At 32.2% G+C, this 16,737-nt stretch overlaps 2 protein-coding genes and 1 long non-coding RNA gene across 4 annotated transcripts; 1 reads left to right on the top strand and 2 right to left on the bottom strand.

Moving 5' to 3' along the window:
* Positions 1-2,420, top strand: LOC146945392 (uncharacterized). The gene is made up of 2 exons (XR_015026293.1): positions 1-385; positions 1,952-2,420. It is a non-coding gene; the product is annotated as an uncharacterized LOC146945392 (long non-coding RNA).
* LOC146945391 (uncharacterized) lies at positions 190-2,734 on the bottom strand. 2 transcript variants are annotated; one of them, XM_085743721.1, is made up of 3 exons: positions 2,503-2,734; positions 1,952-2,417; positions 190-385 (listed from the first exon to the last, which is right to left on the bottom strand). In XM_085743721.1, exons 1-3 carry the CDS (start codon positions 2,587-2,589, stop codon positions 381-383), a joined length of 558 nt encoding a protein of 185 aa, XP_085599847.1. In that variant the 5' UTR covers positions 2,590-2,734; the 3' UTR covers positions 190-380. The 2 variants fall into 2 exon arrangements, with proteins under 2 accessions (XP_085599847.1, XP_085599848.1); XM_085743722.1 differs by lacking the exon at positions 190-385 and having other exon boundaries at positions 1,947-2,417.
* Positions 2,735-9,991: 7,257 nt separating this feature from the next.
* Positions 9,992-11,450, bottom strand: LOC146945390 (uncharacterized). The gene is made up of 2 exons (XM_085748064.1): positions 10,532-11,450; positions 9,992-10,240 (listed from the first exon to the last, which is right to left on the bottom strand). Exons 1-2 carry the CDS (start codon positions 10,967-10,969, stop codon positions 9,992-9,994), a joined length of 687 nt encoding a protein of 228 aa, XP_085604190.1. The 5' UTR covers positions 10,970-11,450.
* Positions 11,451-16,737: the final 5,287 nt, after the last annotated feature.

Genomic DNA, 16,737 nt, shown 5'->3' with positions numbered 1-16,737 from the left:
TTGGTCAAAAGCAAGCGCACGAGAGCTGAGTTGCATATATTTTAGATAAAAAGTAAAGTAACCAACAAACACCAAAAGTAGAATCCACCCTTTCCCCCAATAGATCAAATCAAATCAAACCAACACTTTTAGTTAGGTTAAAAATATACTAATAATAATATCTAATAACACCCACCCCCAAATACTAAATCCACTAAATAAAATCTACCCAATTAAAAAATAAACCAAACCATTTCACTTTTTTGACACATGAATTTTAAAGATTCAAAATTCAAATAACCATACAATGCCGATATTGTTAAGTTGAACATCTTCACTCGGGTTCAAACTCAGACCTCGCAGTTGAATGTGCGAATATTATTCGTCGAGTGACAATAAATTTAGGGTTAAATATGTTTTTGGTCCCTATAAATATGGCGAATTTTCGTTTTGGTCCCCCTAAAATTTTCCTTTGAATTTTGGTCCCCCTAAAATTTTCCATCCACAATTTTGGTCCCTGCTGTCAAATTTGGATAACGGCGCTGACGTGGCAGATGACGTGGCGATGACAAGTTGTCACTTTTTAATGACTGTACAGTGCCACGTAGGATAATTAAATATTTTAATTAATAAATATTAAAAAATTAATAAAAAATATTAAAAAATTATGGAAAAATGAAAAATTAATAAAAAAAATTTAAAAATTCTGGAAAATTGAAAAATGACAAAAAAATTGAAAAAAATGTTAAACAATTCTGGAAAATTGAAAAATTAATAAAAATGAAAAAAAAATATTAAAAAATTCTGGAAAATTGAAAAATTAATAAAAATGAAAAAAATATTAAAAAATTCTGGAAAATTGAAAAATTAATAAAAATGAAAAAAATATTAAAAAATTCTGGAAAAATGAAAAAAATATGGAAAATATTTAAAAAATCTGGAAAAATTAATAAAAAAAAAAATCTGAAAAAATACGGAAATTTTTTTTTAATCTTCTTTTTAAAAATTCCGTATTTTTTCAGAATTTTTCATTTTTATTAATTTTTCAATTTTAAAGAATTTTTTAATATTTTTTTTTCATTTTTATTAATTTTTCAATTTTCTAGAAATTTTTAACATTTTTTTCAATTTTTTTGTATAGCCATACCCATAATCAATGAAACCAAACGGAATGAGAGAAGCAATTACACAACTCAATCCATCTATGCAATAAGCAAACTTGCAAATGAAAAATGTTGCACTATGGTTTTGCAAATGAAAAAAAAAAATTTTAAAAAATTCTGGAAAATTGAAAAATGAAAATAAATTGAAACAAAAAATTAAAAAATTCTGGAAAATTGAAAAATTAATAAAAATGAAATTTTTTTAAAAATATGGAAAAAATTAAAAAATTCTAGAAAAATTAATAAAAATAAAAAAAATACGGAAATTTTTTTAATATTCTTTTTAAAAATTCCGTATTTTTTCAGATTTTTTTATTTTTATTAATTTTTCCAGAATTTTTAAATATTTTCCAGAATTTTTTAATATTTTTTTTCATTTTTATTAATTTTTCAATTTTCCAGAATTTTTTTAATATTTTTTTCATTTTTATTAATTTTTCAATTTTCCAGAATTTTTTAATTTTTTTTAATTTTTATTAATTTTTCAATTTTCCAGAATTTTTAAATTTTTTTTATTAATTTTTCATTTTTCCATAATTTTTTAATATTTTTTATTAATTTTTTAATATTTATTAATTAAAATTGTTAATTATCCTACGTGGCACTGTACAGTCATTAAAAAGTGACAACTTGTCATCGCCACGTCATCTGCCACGTCAGCGCCGTTATCCCCATTTGACAGCAGGGACCAAAATTGTGGATGGAAAATTTTAGGGGGACCAAAATTCAAAGGAAAATTTTAGGGGGACCAAAACGAAAATTCGCTATATTTATAGGGACCAAAAACATATTTAACCCATAAATTTAAGTAACAAAGTAAATAGGCATAGCCGAGGTAGACATCCTCTGTTGCTGCTGTTCCATGGTAAGCTCCCTTAAACTCAAGTAAGGTATATCCACCGCACCGATCGCCGGCGGCGTCAAAGTTCCGGCGAGTGGTCCGGAGGAAGGCCTACTAGTAGTCCTGTAAGGAGTAGTGGACCCACTTCTACTCTCAGTCAAGTAAACAGGCCCAGAAATTGTGGCCCGAAAGGCCTTAGCCCGAGCTTGATGAATATCATTGTTACCATCATCATTGTAACGATCATCACGGTTATGAGCCCATTTCCTTTTGAAGAAGAAAAGAGCATTTTTCCACCAACGTTTCTTCTTTGATTTTGTATGGTGAAACTTGTTCCTTGATTCTTCTTTTGAAATGGGTTTTTGTAGCTTGAAGTGTATGGAATCTATGGATCTTGAAGATTCACGTTTGTGCTTCATGGCTTCTTCTAATACCTGGTTTTGAAAATAGAAAATTAAAAAAAAATGAATTTTTTTTTGTGAGATAGACTTGAATTAGAGAAAGAGAGTTAAAGGGTACCTGAAAATAGTTGATTTGTGGGTCAAAACCATAGTCACTGAAATGTTGAGGGTCTGATATGGGAAAAATTGGAGTCTTGTTTGACATTTTTGTGATAATGGGTTAGATAAAAAATTCAGCTAGGAAGAAAGAGTAGAATGAAATGGAGTAGAAGATGGTGGAGAGAGAGAGAGAGAGAGAGAGAGAGAGGTCTTTGGTATTTGGAGGCTCAAGATGTGTGAAGTGAGAGTTGGTAAAAGAGTGGTGAAGTAAATGCGTTCACATTTCTTGGTCTCTGACATTTATTAACGTTATTTATTTAGATTAGGCTTCGTTCCACGAAAATGCAGGCGGCTAGTGGTAGTTGCATTTCATGTAGCCAAAGGTATTTCTTCAAAAAAAAAAAAAATGTAGCCAAAGGTATGTCAATTTCCAAGGGCGTAAGAAACAAACCACATGAGGTTCATAATAAAATTGGATTATCTTGATGTCTACTCCGTCCGATCACATTTATAAATAATTTTACTTTTTTCAAATTCATTAATAAGATACATCAATTAATTAATGAAATTTTTTTTTTTGGTTACAAGGCTAAGAAAAAAGAAAAAAGCTACAAAAAGAGAAAAAAGAAAGCCTAAGCTCTAGTGAAGAAAATTCCCATGGCGTCGTTCCTGATCAAAGGGAGAAGGTCGCTTGGAGGAGAAACATGAGTAGAATATTCCTCATTCGAGGTGGTTCCGAGCTTAGCTAAGAAGTCAGCACATTGATTCTCTTCTCTGAGACAATGATGAATGAAGAAGTTTCTTGAGGAGAGAATATCTTTAATGTCTTGGATTAGAACAGCATAGGCATGATAATTGGAAACATGATCCGTGATGAGCTTTGTAGATAGCAGCGAATCGGAGTAACAGACTAAAACCTCAATGCCTGATTCTACAGCCAGGAGCAGACCATATGGTGGATTGCAATGAATTTGAAAAAATAAACGTTAATACATCAATTAATTAATTAATTAATTTGAAGAAAAAAAAAGTTGTTTATAAATGTGATAAGATGGAGTATCAGAAAGAAACTTTTTTTAACATTCTTTTTAATACTCTTTTGTTTTTTAAGGATAATACTCATTTATTTATTGGATAAAACTAAGGTGTGTCTCATCTATTTATGTGGGATTCATTTTTAAAAGTGCCAGACTCAAATAAGTTTCACCCGATAAAAGAATAAGTGTTCAAAAGAGAGTGATCATAACACTCTTCTAATAGTATTACATTAAATTAAAAGTTTAGTAAAATTCCTCAAAGGTTTAACATAAAATAGTTTTTGTCATCCTTATGGCATTTATTAGCATTTTTCTTATAGCAGAAAATTAAGAAAGATGACATCTAATTTGAGATGGATGGAGTAAAATGATTTACAATTTATGGCCCTTTGAATAGTGAATGTTTTATGACGGTCCACATATCATGATACTTCTTGATTATATACACTTATGCTAGATTGAGAATATGAAAAGGAAGAGGTCGTTGGACAAGACCGACGTAAGAGGGTTGTAACTAAAGCAAGAGCTTTAGGCCCCAAAAAATTTAGGTCACATGTTAGACCCCTGAATCTTTTTTGTTTTAAATATATTTCTTTAAGTCAAATTCTTTAAACATTTTTGCGTATAGCTCAGCTAGTAGTTGAATTGAGAGTTATAAACTTTTAGTTGATGTTGCAAGTTTGATCCCAAAATAGTTACTTTATTGGTTATATGTATATGATATTATTTGTTGAAAATATGTTAAGACAAGTTGAGTGCAAGCAAAATATGCAAAAGTAAAAAAGTAGTTTATATTTATGTTAGATCTCGATATTATACTTTGCTATTTCAAGAATTAAGAATAGATCAATAATGTCTATATTAAATATTATTTTCAACATATACTATTGATTAAATGAAATTTTTGATTTTAAGAAGTTCTTGCACTAATGAGGTTGTTACGTCTAACCGGTGAAGTTAAACTTTCACAACCTGACGAATCAATACTATAATATTGACCGGTAGCGATATTCATATTTAATGTCTGACATGCCTTAAATAAAATCACACATGTTATAATTTTTTATGTTTACTTGTCAACACACTTAAAATGTCTCAATTTAAAATTCGTTTTAAGCCTACAAATGTATTGGTTCGGCCCTGTCATCGGACATTGTTCTAAACATCTTAAACCAGAAAGTGATTAGTGTATTTCTTCGGAATCAACACCAACATAAAGAAATTATATAGAACCGTAGGATCTTGTTTTTCTGACTCCCAAAATATCTATTATGTTTAATTATAGTTCATAAACCAGTGTCCTTCTCGTTTTCCATCTTTATGTAGCCACTTTCCCTTAGATTAAGCTATTAAGTAACCACTTCATGTAAGCCATTCAATAATTAGTTGACCGTTATTGGCATTTAGCTGCAATATATTGGTCTTTGCACTTTGCAGATTACTTGCTTGCAGCACACAATTGTCAATTACACAGAATTGTATATTTTTAAAAATAACCAGTCATGACACTTTATATCCAACACTAAATGACAGGACTCCTGTAAAGATTATCTATGACTAAGGGTGGGTCGAGGCTTCTCCGGCCTAGAAAGCTTCCTGTAAAGATTGATCGCAGGTGGCACAAGATATAGGCTTCGCCACAAATAGTCCAAGATACCACACCACTGATCCAGGGTATACCATACTGATTCAGACTTCTACCCATGAGGTCTTCCCGTTCATTCCTACTGTAGGACACATACCTTTTCGACACATTGAGCATGGTTCATCTTCACACTACATCACACGTGAGCCTCAAATACAAGAATCTATGCTGCAACGGCCTCTACAAGAGGAGGAAAATCATGATCACTAGGTGGACGAAGAAGAGAAGCTCGAAAGGGATGCCAATGGAAATGTCATTATACGACCTATTGGTCAAGAGTAAGTTAAATTTTCTTTGTTTCTATATGTATTTATTGAGCACTCACTTTTATATACACACTAAAATTGATGATTGTCACTGAGTTTGGATTTTTTGTAGGCTTGCACCCAAGACTGCCATTCATGTGATCATTCAAGAGTGCCATATACAGTCATAGTTTCAGGTAAGTTGTATATTTAATTGTAGTGATTTGATGACTAAGAGGCTGTTTGTTTTCACAGCCAGCAGAGTGTCAAACGCATGACTAAGCCAGAAGCTACAAATTGTAGATACTTTAAATCACGGTGAAAATTGCATCAGCAAGCAAACTGAGTTGGACAAAAGCTAAACCAAACACACCCTAATTAATTTCACCAACATAATGAATAACAGATTTGGTTAATTATTTTTGCAGGACAAAGTTTCATGGGATCCTTGTCATCATGAGCTTGTCTATAACGCATTTAAGAAGAGATGAGCAAATTATCTTATACATACGAAGGCAAGGAAGAAGAGGGTTAAGCCTGGTTGGATGGATGAGCAGGCATGGGCTGATCTTGTTTGCCATTGGGAAATTACAAACTTCCAAAGGGTCTCGACCAAAAATAAAACTAATTGTGCTCCTGCCACAGTCGACATCACAGAGTCTCATATCATTGCGGCACTAGAGATGGTATGTAAAAACTTAACACTTATTGTCTAAATTCATTATCATAGATTATGTGTTATTTGTTAACAAGTATTGAATTTATTGGTTGGCCAAAAAAGCTAGATGTGCCGCTTGATATGCGATATTTGGCCGCTCACGAGAGGAATGACAAAAGTGCTGATTGTCCTTCTAAGAGAACATATGCAAGTTTCTAGTCGTATCCGTTATCTTTATATTACTTGTTCATCAAGTTACATATGTATCTTATTAGCTTATAACTACGTACACGGGTTGGTGAGGATACTGGAAGCGAGCCGCAAGAGACGGATGAAGTGACATGCATGGCTTCAATCATCTCAAGAGTCTTCTATGTAAAAGTCTCGGGACAGGTCTTACAACCATACTGACTTGTCTTCCGACCTTCAGTGTGGTGTATCGTCGTTGACAGTGGAGTCTAAAGCACCTAGTCACATTGTCTGGTCTGAACTCAATGAGGTCATTGCACTTCATGAAGAGACCACCACAGCTTTATAAGACGGTCCTTGAAGTTTTGGAGAGGGCCAAGAAAGCTCAACAGCGTGTGGATCATTTCTATGAGCAAATGATCGATATGATGGAATGGAAAAATTGAAACAACGTATGACATCTCAAAAGCGACGATCAGGATGTTGTGCTTCTAGTTGTGTGAGTCCACCATCGCAAAAGTGTCAGCATCCTCACCATGATAGTAGTTGCAAAGACCATAATTGATGCTTTATGGTTGTCATCCCTGAATTTGTATTTGATTAATTAGCCTTTTATGTTTAGTTTGAGTTTATGTTTGGTTTTTACTAGTACTGGTATTTTTTTTAGTTTTCTAGAGACGCTACTTTGTAACTGCTGGACCATTGTATTTGGTTTGAAGTTCTTGACCCTTATTCGGTATGCTGTTCTTCACAAATCTTTCTTTTATTAGTGATTACTAGTAGTGATTAATTAGTTGGACAAAAATAAAACATCGCTAATAAAATAAGTAGAAACTTGTCACGTAAGTACAACTCAGATGATAAAAAGTTACAGAGATATTAGATATGTTAGAGTGCAAATTTGACCCATAATTCCACTTTTCCCAGCACTAAGTCTGTGCGAGATATTTGATTGGTAGTAATGCATTAATGCTTTTAGGGACTATTATTTTCTCTTCATTTAATATTTGGTAGAAATGCACTCCCTAACACATATGAATGTTTGAATTAACTAAATATACTCAATGCTGGATTTTGTTGTTTGTTTTTTTTTGCATTGTTGATATAGATTTGGGTCAATTCATGATTTTTAGTAAATAAACTGGACACATGTGATTTTGGTATGTTTCTTTCCTGCTTAGTAATGCATCGTGTGTTGTACCATTGATTCCTCAGCGGTCTTACCCTGTTTGGATAAGCAGATTAATTAAAAGCTTATGGCATAAGCGCTTATCATATAAGTGTTTATGTGTAAGTTATTTCGATAACAAAAGAAAATATAAAATATAAAATATAAAATAAAAATCAAACTGTTTTTATATAAGATGTAAGCAATTTTCATAAAATATCCTGCAAAGCTTTATGGAAATAAGCTGAAAACAACAACTTATAGACATGTCATAAAGTTGTTTTAACGAGCTCTCTCAAACAATCTCACATATGATTATGCGATTCGTCATTCGAATAGTTCAAACCAAACAAACTCTAAGACTAAAGAGTTTGCTTGGAGGAGGGGAATGACGCTCCAACTCGGTTTCGAACAACAAGATAGTTTGCTACGATATAAAGTTTTTGGCGTAGTAGACTAATGCAAGCTGAAAACTTGTCCATCGTTAATTTCAACTTGGCATCTAATGGCTAATGCGAGTTTTTCTACTACGAAACGGGTGCTTGAGTGAGGTGGTGTTCACTGCAAAGTTGTATAAGAAATATATCCGTGACATATACCCTCTTTTGCTTGTACTGAATTTTTTCATCTTGTATCGAATCCTGATGAAAGACATTCTCCTAATAAAGTTGCATTTTGAGTCAAAAATTGGGTTTACTGTTTTCAAACAGAACCAAGACTAACATTATTACATGTTACCGATGCATAACATCTTTTTGTTCTGTCTCCCAAAATATATCTTATGTTTAGTACTAGGTCATAAACAAGGGCTCTACATGTTTTGGATTGTTATACAATTTCTTTCCCTTAAATTAAAGCTATTATGTAACCACTGCATTTAACCATTCGATAATTATAAGTTGATCATTATTGGTAGTTGGCTGCAAGATTTTGGTCATTCCAGAATGCTAGCAGCACATAATTACATGGAAGTGTCTTTTTTTAATAGTGATTCTTGTTGGATACAATATAAACCACACATGCAGAAGGTCTCAAGAACCTTAATGATCTCGTATCCCACACTAAATTTGAGTAACTGATGTTCAATTATGCACTGCAGAAAATGACAGGATAAGATCGTGGTGATAAGGTAAAGATACCTACGACCAAGGGTGCATCGTTGTTTACTGCAGAGTCTCGTATACCTAGTCACGTAGTCTGGACTGAACCCGAGTTGATCACTGCACATTGTCAATGGGCCGCTGCAGCTCATGAGATAGTCCGTGAAGCTTGAGTCGGCTGAGGAAGCTGAGCAGCTTATGCAACCGATTGGAGAACACAATGGAAGAGATCAGACAACGCATGTTGTTAGAAATGGGGTTAGTTTGGAATTGGATTGATGAAATAGGATGGAATGAAAATTGAGTTACATACTCTTTTAATGTTCAGATATTAAGAAAAAGTGCGATGCTATTCATCGCGAAGAAAAAACCAACGAAATAGTAATTGCAAAGCATATTCTCTAGTTAAAATGGTTCAACAGTAAACCTACGGAATTTGTGGAACTCATGTATGAAACATGGTATGTAATTGAAATACACGTGTCGGGGTAATTTCGTCAAATATATTTCGCTATACATAGCATTGATCTAAAAAAATGATTGAATGGAATCTATTGATATCCGGTGGAAATGAGGTTCCTCTAGTGAAAAATTTTCTATGAAAAAATCTACACCATTAATTATCTTCTCTCTTTTATTTTCAACATTTAAGGGTGTACCGGTACACCTTAATTTAAGGGTGTACCATAGAAACTCCCTTAAAATTTTCACATGCTTTATTTTTTAATGGATAGAATTTAACTGGACTATCTTATAATCGAAGAGGATCCAAACCCAAAGAAGTGAGACATTCTTTATGAGTAAATACTCAACTTAGTCCCTAAATTTTAACGCGTCGGCCAACTTAGTCCCTCAATTATACGAAATTTCTAATTAGTCCTTGAATTTGTAAATTGTCAATCAATTTCGTCCTTCTGTCCAAACGGAGGGTTAACGGGCTGACGTGGCCGTTAACCTCTCACATGTCATACGCCACGTAGGCAGGGACTAATTTGGCCGAAAATAACAAACATTTTGAAGGACTAAATTGATTGATTTGCAGAAATTTTTTTGGCTTCTTTCCAAACAGCTCTTTTCTTCCCCAACGTATCTGTCTTCCCCAATTGTATAAAATTGGAACCCTAATTAAACAATATGCAATCTACATTCTAATTAAATGGGAATATGGGAAAAAACTGTTATTAAAGTCGAGCTTCATCTTCAAGCTCCAACTTTAATGGTGATGAAAAGAGGTTGAAGATGATTCAGAAATGTAACCTTCAAATGCATCCCTAAGTAATATTAAAAACCATCAAATAAGTCCATGAAATTTTTAAACATATATCAAATAGATCCTTGAAATTACAGAACACACAAATTGAAACTGAAATATTATATAAGCAAAAGTCATAGGTCATAAGTCATAAGTCTAAGAAATTACATAGGCAAAAGCAACCCAATTTTGGGGCATTAACAAGTCATAAGTCTTAAACGGCAACTTTAGTCCATGCTTCCTTTGGCCATTTATTAAGATACTCCCATGCCTTCTCATTAATCCTCTTCACCCTCTCCATAATGCGGTTGAATTGAGTGGGAGTTGTTGCCCTTGCACACTCCCATACCACTCCTCTCAATTCCTTTTCCTTCCATTGTTTTGTGAAGTTCCTCCATAGATGCATAACACAATATCTATGTGGCACCCCTGGCATCACTTCCTGCATGGCTGGAATCAAACCCTGCCAATTTTAACAATCACAGAAACAAGTTCCCCTGAATTATATCAATATCCATCAAAACAATCCCTGAATTATTTTACTTACTATCAATATAGTCCCTAAATTATTTTACTTACTATCAAAATAGTCCCTGAATTATATTACTAACTATCAAAATAGTCCCTGCATTATTTTACTTACTATAACATCAGTTCTAAAACTATAACATTTTCAGCTATTACTATACATCAGTATGCATGCAAAAAAGGGACATAACTTGAATGAGAAAAAGACTAAGATGGTTATTCATACCTTTTGCATGTCTGAGATGAAGTTCCATCCATTACGCTCATAATTTCCAAGATCTTTATGTAGTAATTCCAAAAACCATTTCCAATTATCTTTATTCTCCACATCCACAATGGCATAAGCAATGCCATAAATATGGTTATTTCCATCTTGTCCCACAGCAGACAACAGTTGCCCTCCATAATACCCCTTGAGAAAGCATCCATCTAACCCAATCAATGGTCTACATCCTGCCTTAAAACCTTGTTTGCATGCATCCAGACAAACATAAAACCTTTTGAATTGTGGAGGGGACTGTGGCATTGGTGTTGTATTCATCATCACAGTTGAATTTGGGTTACTCTTCATTAGTTCATTGGCATAATCCCACAACAAACCATATTGCTCCCTTTCACTGCCTTCAACCAAATCTCTTGCTTCCTTTGTTGCCCTAAAGATCATATTGTCATCCAATATCACCTTATAATCAGTCTTGAACAAATCATATATCTGTCCATGCTTAACTTCAAAAACGTCAGAATCGCCGGAGATGATGATGATTTTGGAAGGGTGAGAATGGAGAAATTTTTAGCGGGAAGGAGTAGGTTCAAGGATGTGTTTGATGGTTCAGACTGAAATGTGAAGAAGGAGGAATATGTAATGCAGGGGCAAAATGGGAAACGCAGGGAAAAAATAAACTGAAAAGTGAAAAATGAACTTTTTCCAAATCAATCAAATTAGTCCCTGAACACGTGGCTTCCTTCTTGCCACGCGTACAAGACAACACAGCATGCAAGGCGACATGTCAGCATGGCTAACGGAGCACTTTGACGGAGGGACCTTTTTGATCGACGTTTGACAAATTCAGGGACTAATTAGAAATTTCGTATAATTGAGGGACTAAGTTGGCCGACGCGTGAAAATTCAGGGACTAATTTGATGGTTTACTCCATTCTTTATACAAAGTGAATAGAGGAATTATCAGCTTTTAGAAGTATGCACAAAAACAAGGAAAACAATCATTTATTTAAAAATGAACTTTAAAAAAATAATAGTAGGGCAAATTAGCTAAGATGTCATTCTCTTTAATTATTATTTTTTATCAAATATTCTGGTGGGCGAAAATCACATCTTCACACCAAACACATCGAGTGCAACCAACATAGTTGTACGGCTCTGGCTACGGTAGGAGAGCTGAATGGGTCATGTACCCGTGCATGACCTTAATTTCTTTTTTATTTTTGGTGCAGAATGAATTTGACCCATTAGATATATTTTTAATCTAGTGAATGGTTGTGATCTCTTTGAATTGTGACCTGCTAACATTTTATTATTTAAACATATATATTGGTTTTAAAAAATACAAATGAATTTAAAATCAGATTTAATAAAAGGGTGTTTTCAGTATTGTTGAAAAAATTGTGAAAAATTCAGGATCGGTTCTAGAAACATTACAATGGATTTTGAGTTTTTTCTTACAATTGATAAAGGCTTAATTGCATGTTTGGTCCCTTATGTTTATTTTAGTTTTCAAGTTGGTCCCTTACGTTTTGAAAGTTTCAAGTTGGTCCCTTACGTTTTAAAAATTTTCAAGTTGGTCCCTTACGTTTTGAAAGTTTCAAGTTAGTCCCTTTTGTTTATTTTAGTTTTCAAGTTGGTCCCTTATGTTTATTTTAGTTTTCAAGTCGGTCCAAAACATAAGGGACCAACTTGAAAACTAAAATAAACATAAGGGATCAACTTGAAAACTAAAATAAACATAAGGGACCAACTTGAAAACTAAAATAAACATAAGGGACTAACTTGAAACTTTCAAAACGTAAGGGACCAATTTGAAAACTAAAATAAACATAAGGGACCAACTTGAAACTTTCAAAACGTAAGGGACCAACTTGAAAACTAAAATAAACATAAGGGACCAAACATGCAATTAAGCCATTGATAAAATATTAAAATGATTTTTTTATAATTTTCATTAAATCTTTAAAACTAAATTTCATTTTAATTAAATTCAATTGTACTCCCCTTTACCATGAATGAATATCTTTAATACAGTATTTTTTTTTAAGTTGTACTAATAGGATTTGTGTTTGAATTCACAAAATAAAAACCGATAAAGGAAATTTCATGATTTTGTTCATCAAATTTCAGGGTGGGCATGCTTAATAATGTGCTTGGCTAATTTTAAAAATTCGGTTAAGTTTTTGTATTATAATTAAGTTTTGGTGAAAGAGAATTTAAATTATAGGCTAACTTACATCAGAGATCATTTAAGTTATTTAATTGTAACAATTTGGTCCGTTAAGTTGTTTTTGTACCACTTAGGTCCCTTAAGTTTAGGGATGGCAATTGGACCCAGGCTCGATGGGCACCCGCAAAAAATACCCGCTATGGGTAGGGTAAAACCCCGCTTTCATGGGCATGGGCTTGGATCCGGGTAATTACCCGCAAATTTAAGTGGGTATGGGTGCGGGTAAGGGCACTATACTACCCAGCCCCGCAACCCGCATATACTTATTTATATAATATAATAAATACTTTATTTATTTTTGGTGCATAATTATTTAATTTATTTAACTATTTATGTCTATACCTAAACCTAAAAACTAATATAGGAACCGCTTTATCCTTCCCTTCACACCTTAGATCAATTTGATGTTTATTTTAGTATGCACTCTTTTACATGTAGTTTGAATGTTTATACTTTTATTTTCAAGGGATATTTTGGATGTGTTTTTATTTAGTTAAAAATATTATGATTCGTATTATTTTATGAGTTGATTTGAAAATTTTGGAACTATAGGAATTGAAGTAGGAATTGAAATTGCAGTAACTAAAATCTTCGGCATAAGTCTATGTCTATCCGTGAGAATCCTACAATTACTTACTCCCGTTTGATGAGAATTCTTTCAAAACCTGACTATCCATTCTTATACGAGAATCTTACTAATTGCGTAAAATCCTCTATACATACATTTGAGAATCACTAAAATGAACAAATACACATGGCATATCAAAATCAAATACAAAGAAAAAATTACATGTGACAATGCAAGGTTGAATCACTAATATATAATTATATTTATTTATTATTACAATTAATTAATTATGAAAGTCATAGTCCAATTACCATTTACGACAAACATGAAAAAGACACGGGATAAATAATTTCATTGATAAATATAAAATTTATATTTTTATAGATTAAAAAATAGTATTTTATCACCCCGTGCTGGCACGGATTAACACACTAGTTAAAATATAATTGATAATGTTCCAAATTCTTCTTTATGCAAATTCTTTTTTGGGTTAATAGTGTTTTACCCCCTGTAATATAGGTCATTTCCGGGTTTACCCCATGTAAAATATTTTTTTTGATTTACCCCCTGTAAAATATATATTTTTCAGAATACCCCCCTATTAGGCCATACAAAAACGATTTTTTTTTTATTTTTTACAAAAAATTTGGTTTTTGTATGGCCTATTAGGGGGTATTCTGGAAAAAAAACTTTTATAGAGGGGTAAATCAAAAAAAATATTTTACAGGAGGTAAACCTGAAAATGACATATATTACAGGGGAGTAAAACACCATTAACCCTTCTTTTTTTCAATTATAACTACCAACATTATATGATATTCAAGTCATAATAATCTGTCATTTTTTAGAGCGTGATTAATATGGAATTAAATATATCCAAACTAGAGGACAAATTAGTGATAATTTAATTATACTCCTCCGTTCCTATATCTAAGCATCTTTTAGACTAAAAAATGTCTCTAAATATAAACCTCTTTTCAAATTAATAGATGTATTTATTATTTTTTCTTAAACACACCTCTAATTAATAATACTAACTTGTTTTAAAATATGATGAGTCAAATTTAATACACATATAAACAAATGACAATTTGGTAATATTAACACTCAAAATAGACTTTGACTAAATTGCACTAACAATTTACTCCCTCCGTTTTTAAATATAAACAAATTTTGACTTTTAAGTTAATTCAATTAATGATGTATGTGGTCTATATATATAAACCACATACTACATCATTAATTGAACGAATCTAAAAGTCAAAATTTGCTTATATTTAAATAGGGAGGGAGTATTATTCTTTTCTTGGTGCATATTTATTATTTGGACTTCTAAATATATATCTTAAAGACATTTAGGGGGGTGTATTGGATTGGGATTTTGAAGGACAATTTTTGCTTAAAAAAGTCTCAAAGATTTTAAAAGATTTTGTAGGATTTTAATGAGTTTCATGATTTTAAAAGACAATCAAGATTTCAATGGATTTACATCATAAGACTTTAAAGGATTTTATGGATTTATAAGATTTCAAAAGATTTTATGAATTTTAAGGACTCATTGAAAAGAAATGATTACAACGCAGTATCTATCTCATAATATTTTGAATACATACTCTTATTTTTTATTTTATTTTTATGAGAGATAGAGAGGGGGGAGAGAGGAGGGAGAGAAGGGAGAAAAGAGAGGAGATAGAGGGAGAAGATATATATATATATATATAGGGAGAAGAGAGAGAGAGAGAGAGAGAGAGAGAGAGAGAGAGGGGAGAAAAGAGAGGAGAGAGAGAGAGAGAGAGAGAGAGAGAAGGGAGAAGAGAGAGACGAAGAGAGAAGGGAGAGAGAGAGAGAGAGAGAGAGAGAGAGGAGGGAGAAAAGAGAGGAGAGAAGGAAGGGAGAAAAGAGAAGGAAGAAGGGATAAGAAAGAGATAGTAAAAACTTTTAAAGAAAAACAATCCCAAGAAATCTTATGTCTTCATGAAAGACTTTTTTTTGTTAAAATTTCACTAGACAATTTCACAAAATCCATCAAAATCTAATTTATTAAACAATCCTTTGAAATTTGAATGATTTTGAATACCATGAGACTTTTTTTAAGTGATGAAAAGTCTTGATTGAATACCTCAGGACTTTTTTAAAATGACAAAGAATCTATTGAATACCACAAGACTTTTTTTAAATTGCAAAGAGTCTTGATTGAATACCACAAGACTTTTTCATAATTAAAAAGTCTTTTAAAATCCCTTAGAATCCTAATCCAATACATCCCCTTAGTAATTTTTTGTTTATTAATGTGCTTCCAATGAGTTAATATGTTCAAAGAAGTAGTATACATGACAATTAACGAAAAAGTGGCTTCTATAATTGTTTAATAGATATCAACCGGCTCCAACAGGCAGTGCACAGTAAAGCAACATACCAACTTCGGTAATTCACGTCTCGCAGCGTGCGAGACCCATCAACATAGCGCACGCTAGACGGAGCAGAACAGGTTTGATTGTAGCAAGGAAGTAAAGTATATATAAAAGTTTATCAATTGGACGTGTGCACACTCCCCTCGTTTATCCACTCTCCCTCGTTTATCTCACATATCGTTGTATTTTAATACAACTTTCTTCTTGTTCTTCTTTGAAGCAATATAATACAACTTTCTAACAATCATACAAGAATAAGAATCTGATGGATAATAAAATAATCAAACGCTAACAAATTGAAGAATATGCAAATAGGAAATAGTTATTGTAAATCGGAGACCATGGAAAAACAAGAAAGCGTGTTTAATTGAGAATTATGTTAAACTTTTGCATAATTTTTATGGAGATTATATTTAGGTGAACACAATGGTATCCATGTAGTTCAATTGGATATATACACCATATTCAATCAATCAATGTTAAAACAAACTTAAATAAACTTAGAGCAATGTTATTTGAATAACCCTTTATTGTGACAACTTGTTGGACAACTAAATTATACAAAGAAATTTAGGTAGTGACACAAAAATCAAAACAATAGAAAGAAAAAGTAAAAGGACAATGTGAGTATGAGAGAGAAAGTTGTCACAAAAGTTGTTAAAAAATAGTTGTTCAAATATCATTTTTCATAAACTTAAATGTTAAACAAATTTTGCATCCTTAAAAAAAAAAAAAACAAATTTTGCAAGTTACCAGAAACCACCAAACCTCAAAGTATCTAAAAATTACCTTATATTTATGCGTGAAAGCTCCATTTTCCATTTTTCTTTTTTTACACCTTCCACACAAAAAAAAAAAAAAAAAATACACAATACTTGAGTTTAAATTGGTACATGTAAAAATAATGATCGAAAGATTTTATATTGTTGTCGGTCACTTTAAAACTTTCTACATAATAGAAAATTATAAATTAGTCCCTGTGAGCATAGCTCACTTGACA

Source organism: Medicago sativa, chromosome 2 (assembly GCF_051527215.1).
Source record: "Medicago sativa cultivar Bolivia chromosome 2, Bolivia_mono, whole genome shotgun sequence".
NCBI lineage: Eukaryota > Viridiplantae > Streptophyta > Magnoliopsida > Fabales > Fabaceae > Medicago > Medicago sativa.
Note: the sequence above shows the minus strand (reverse complement) of the source record. Positions and strands in the feature narration are given on the sequence as shown.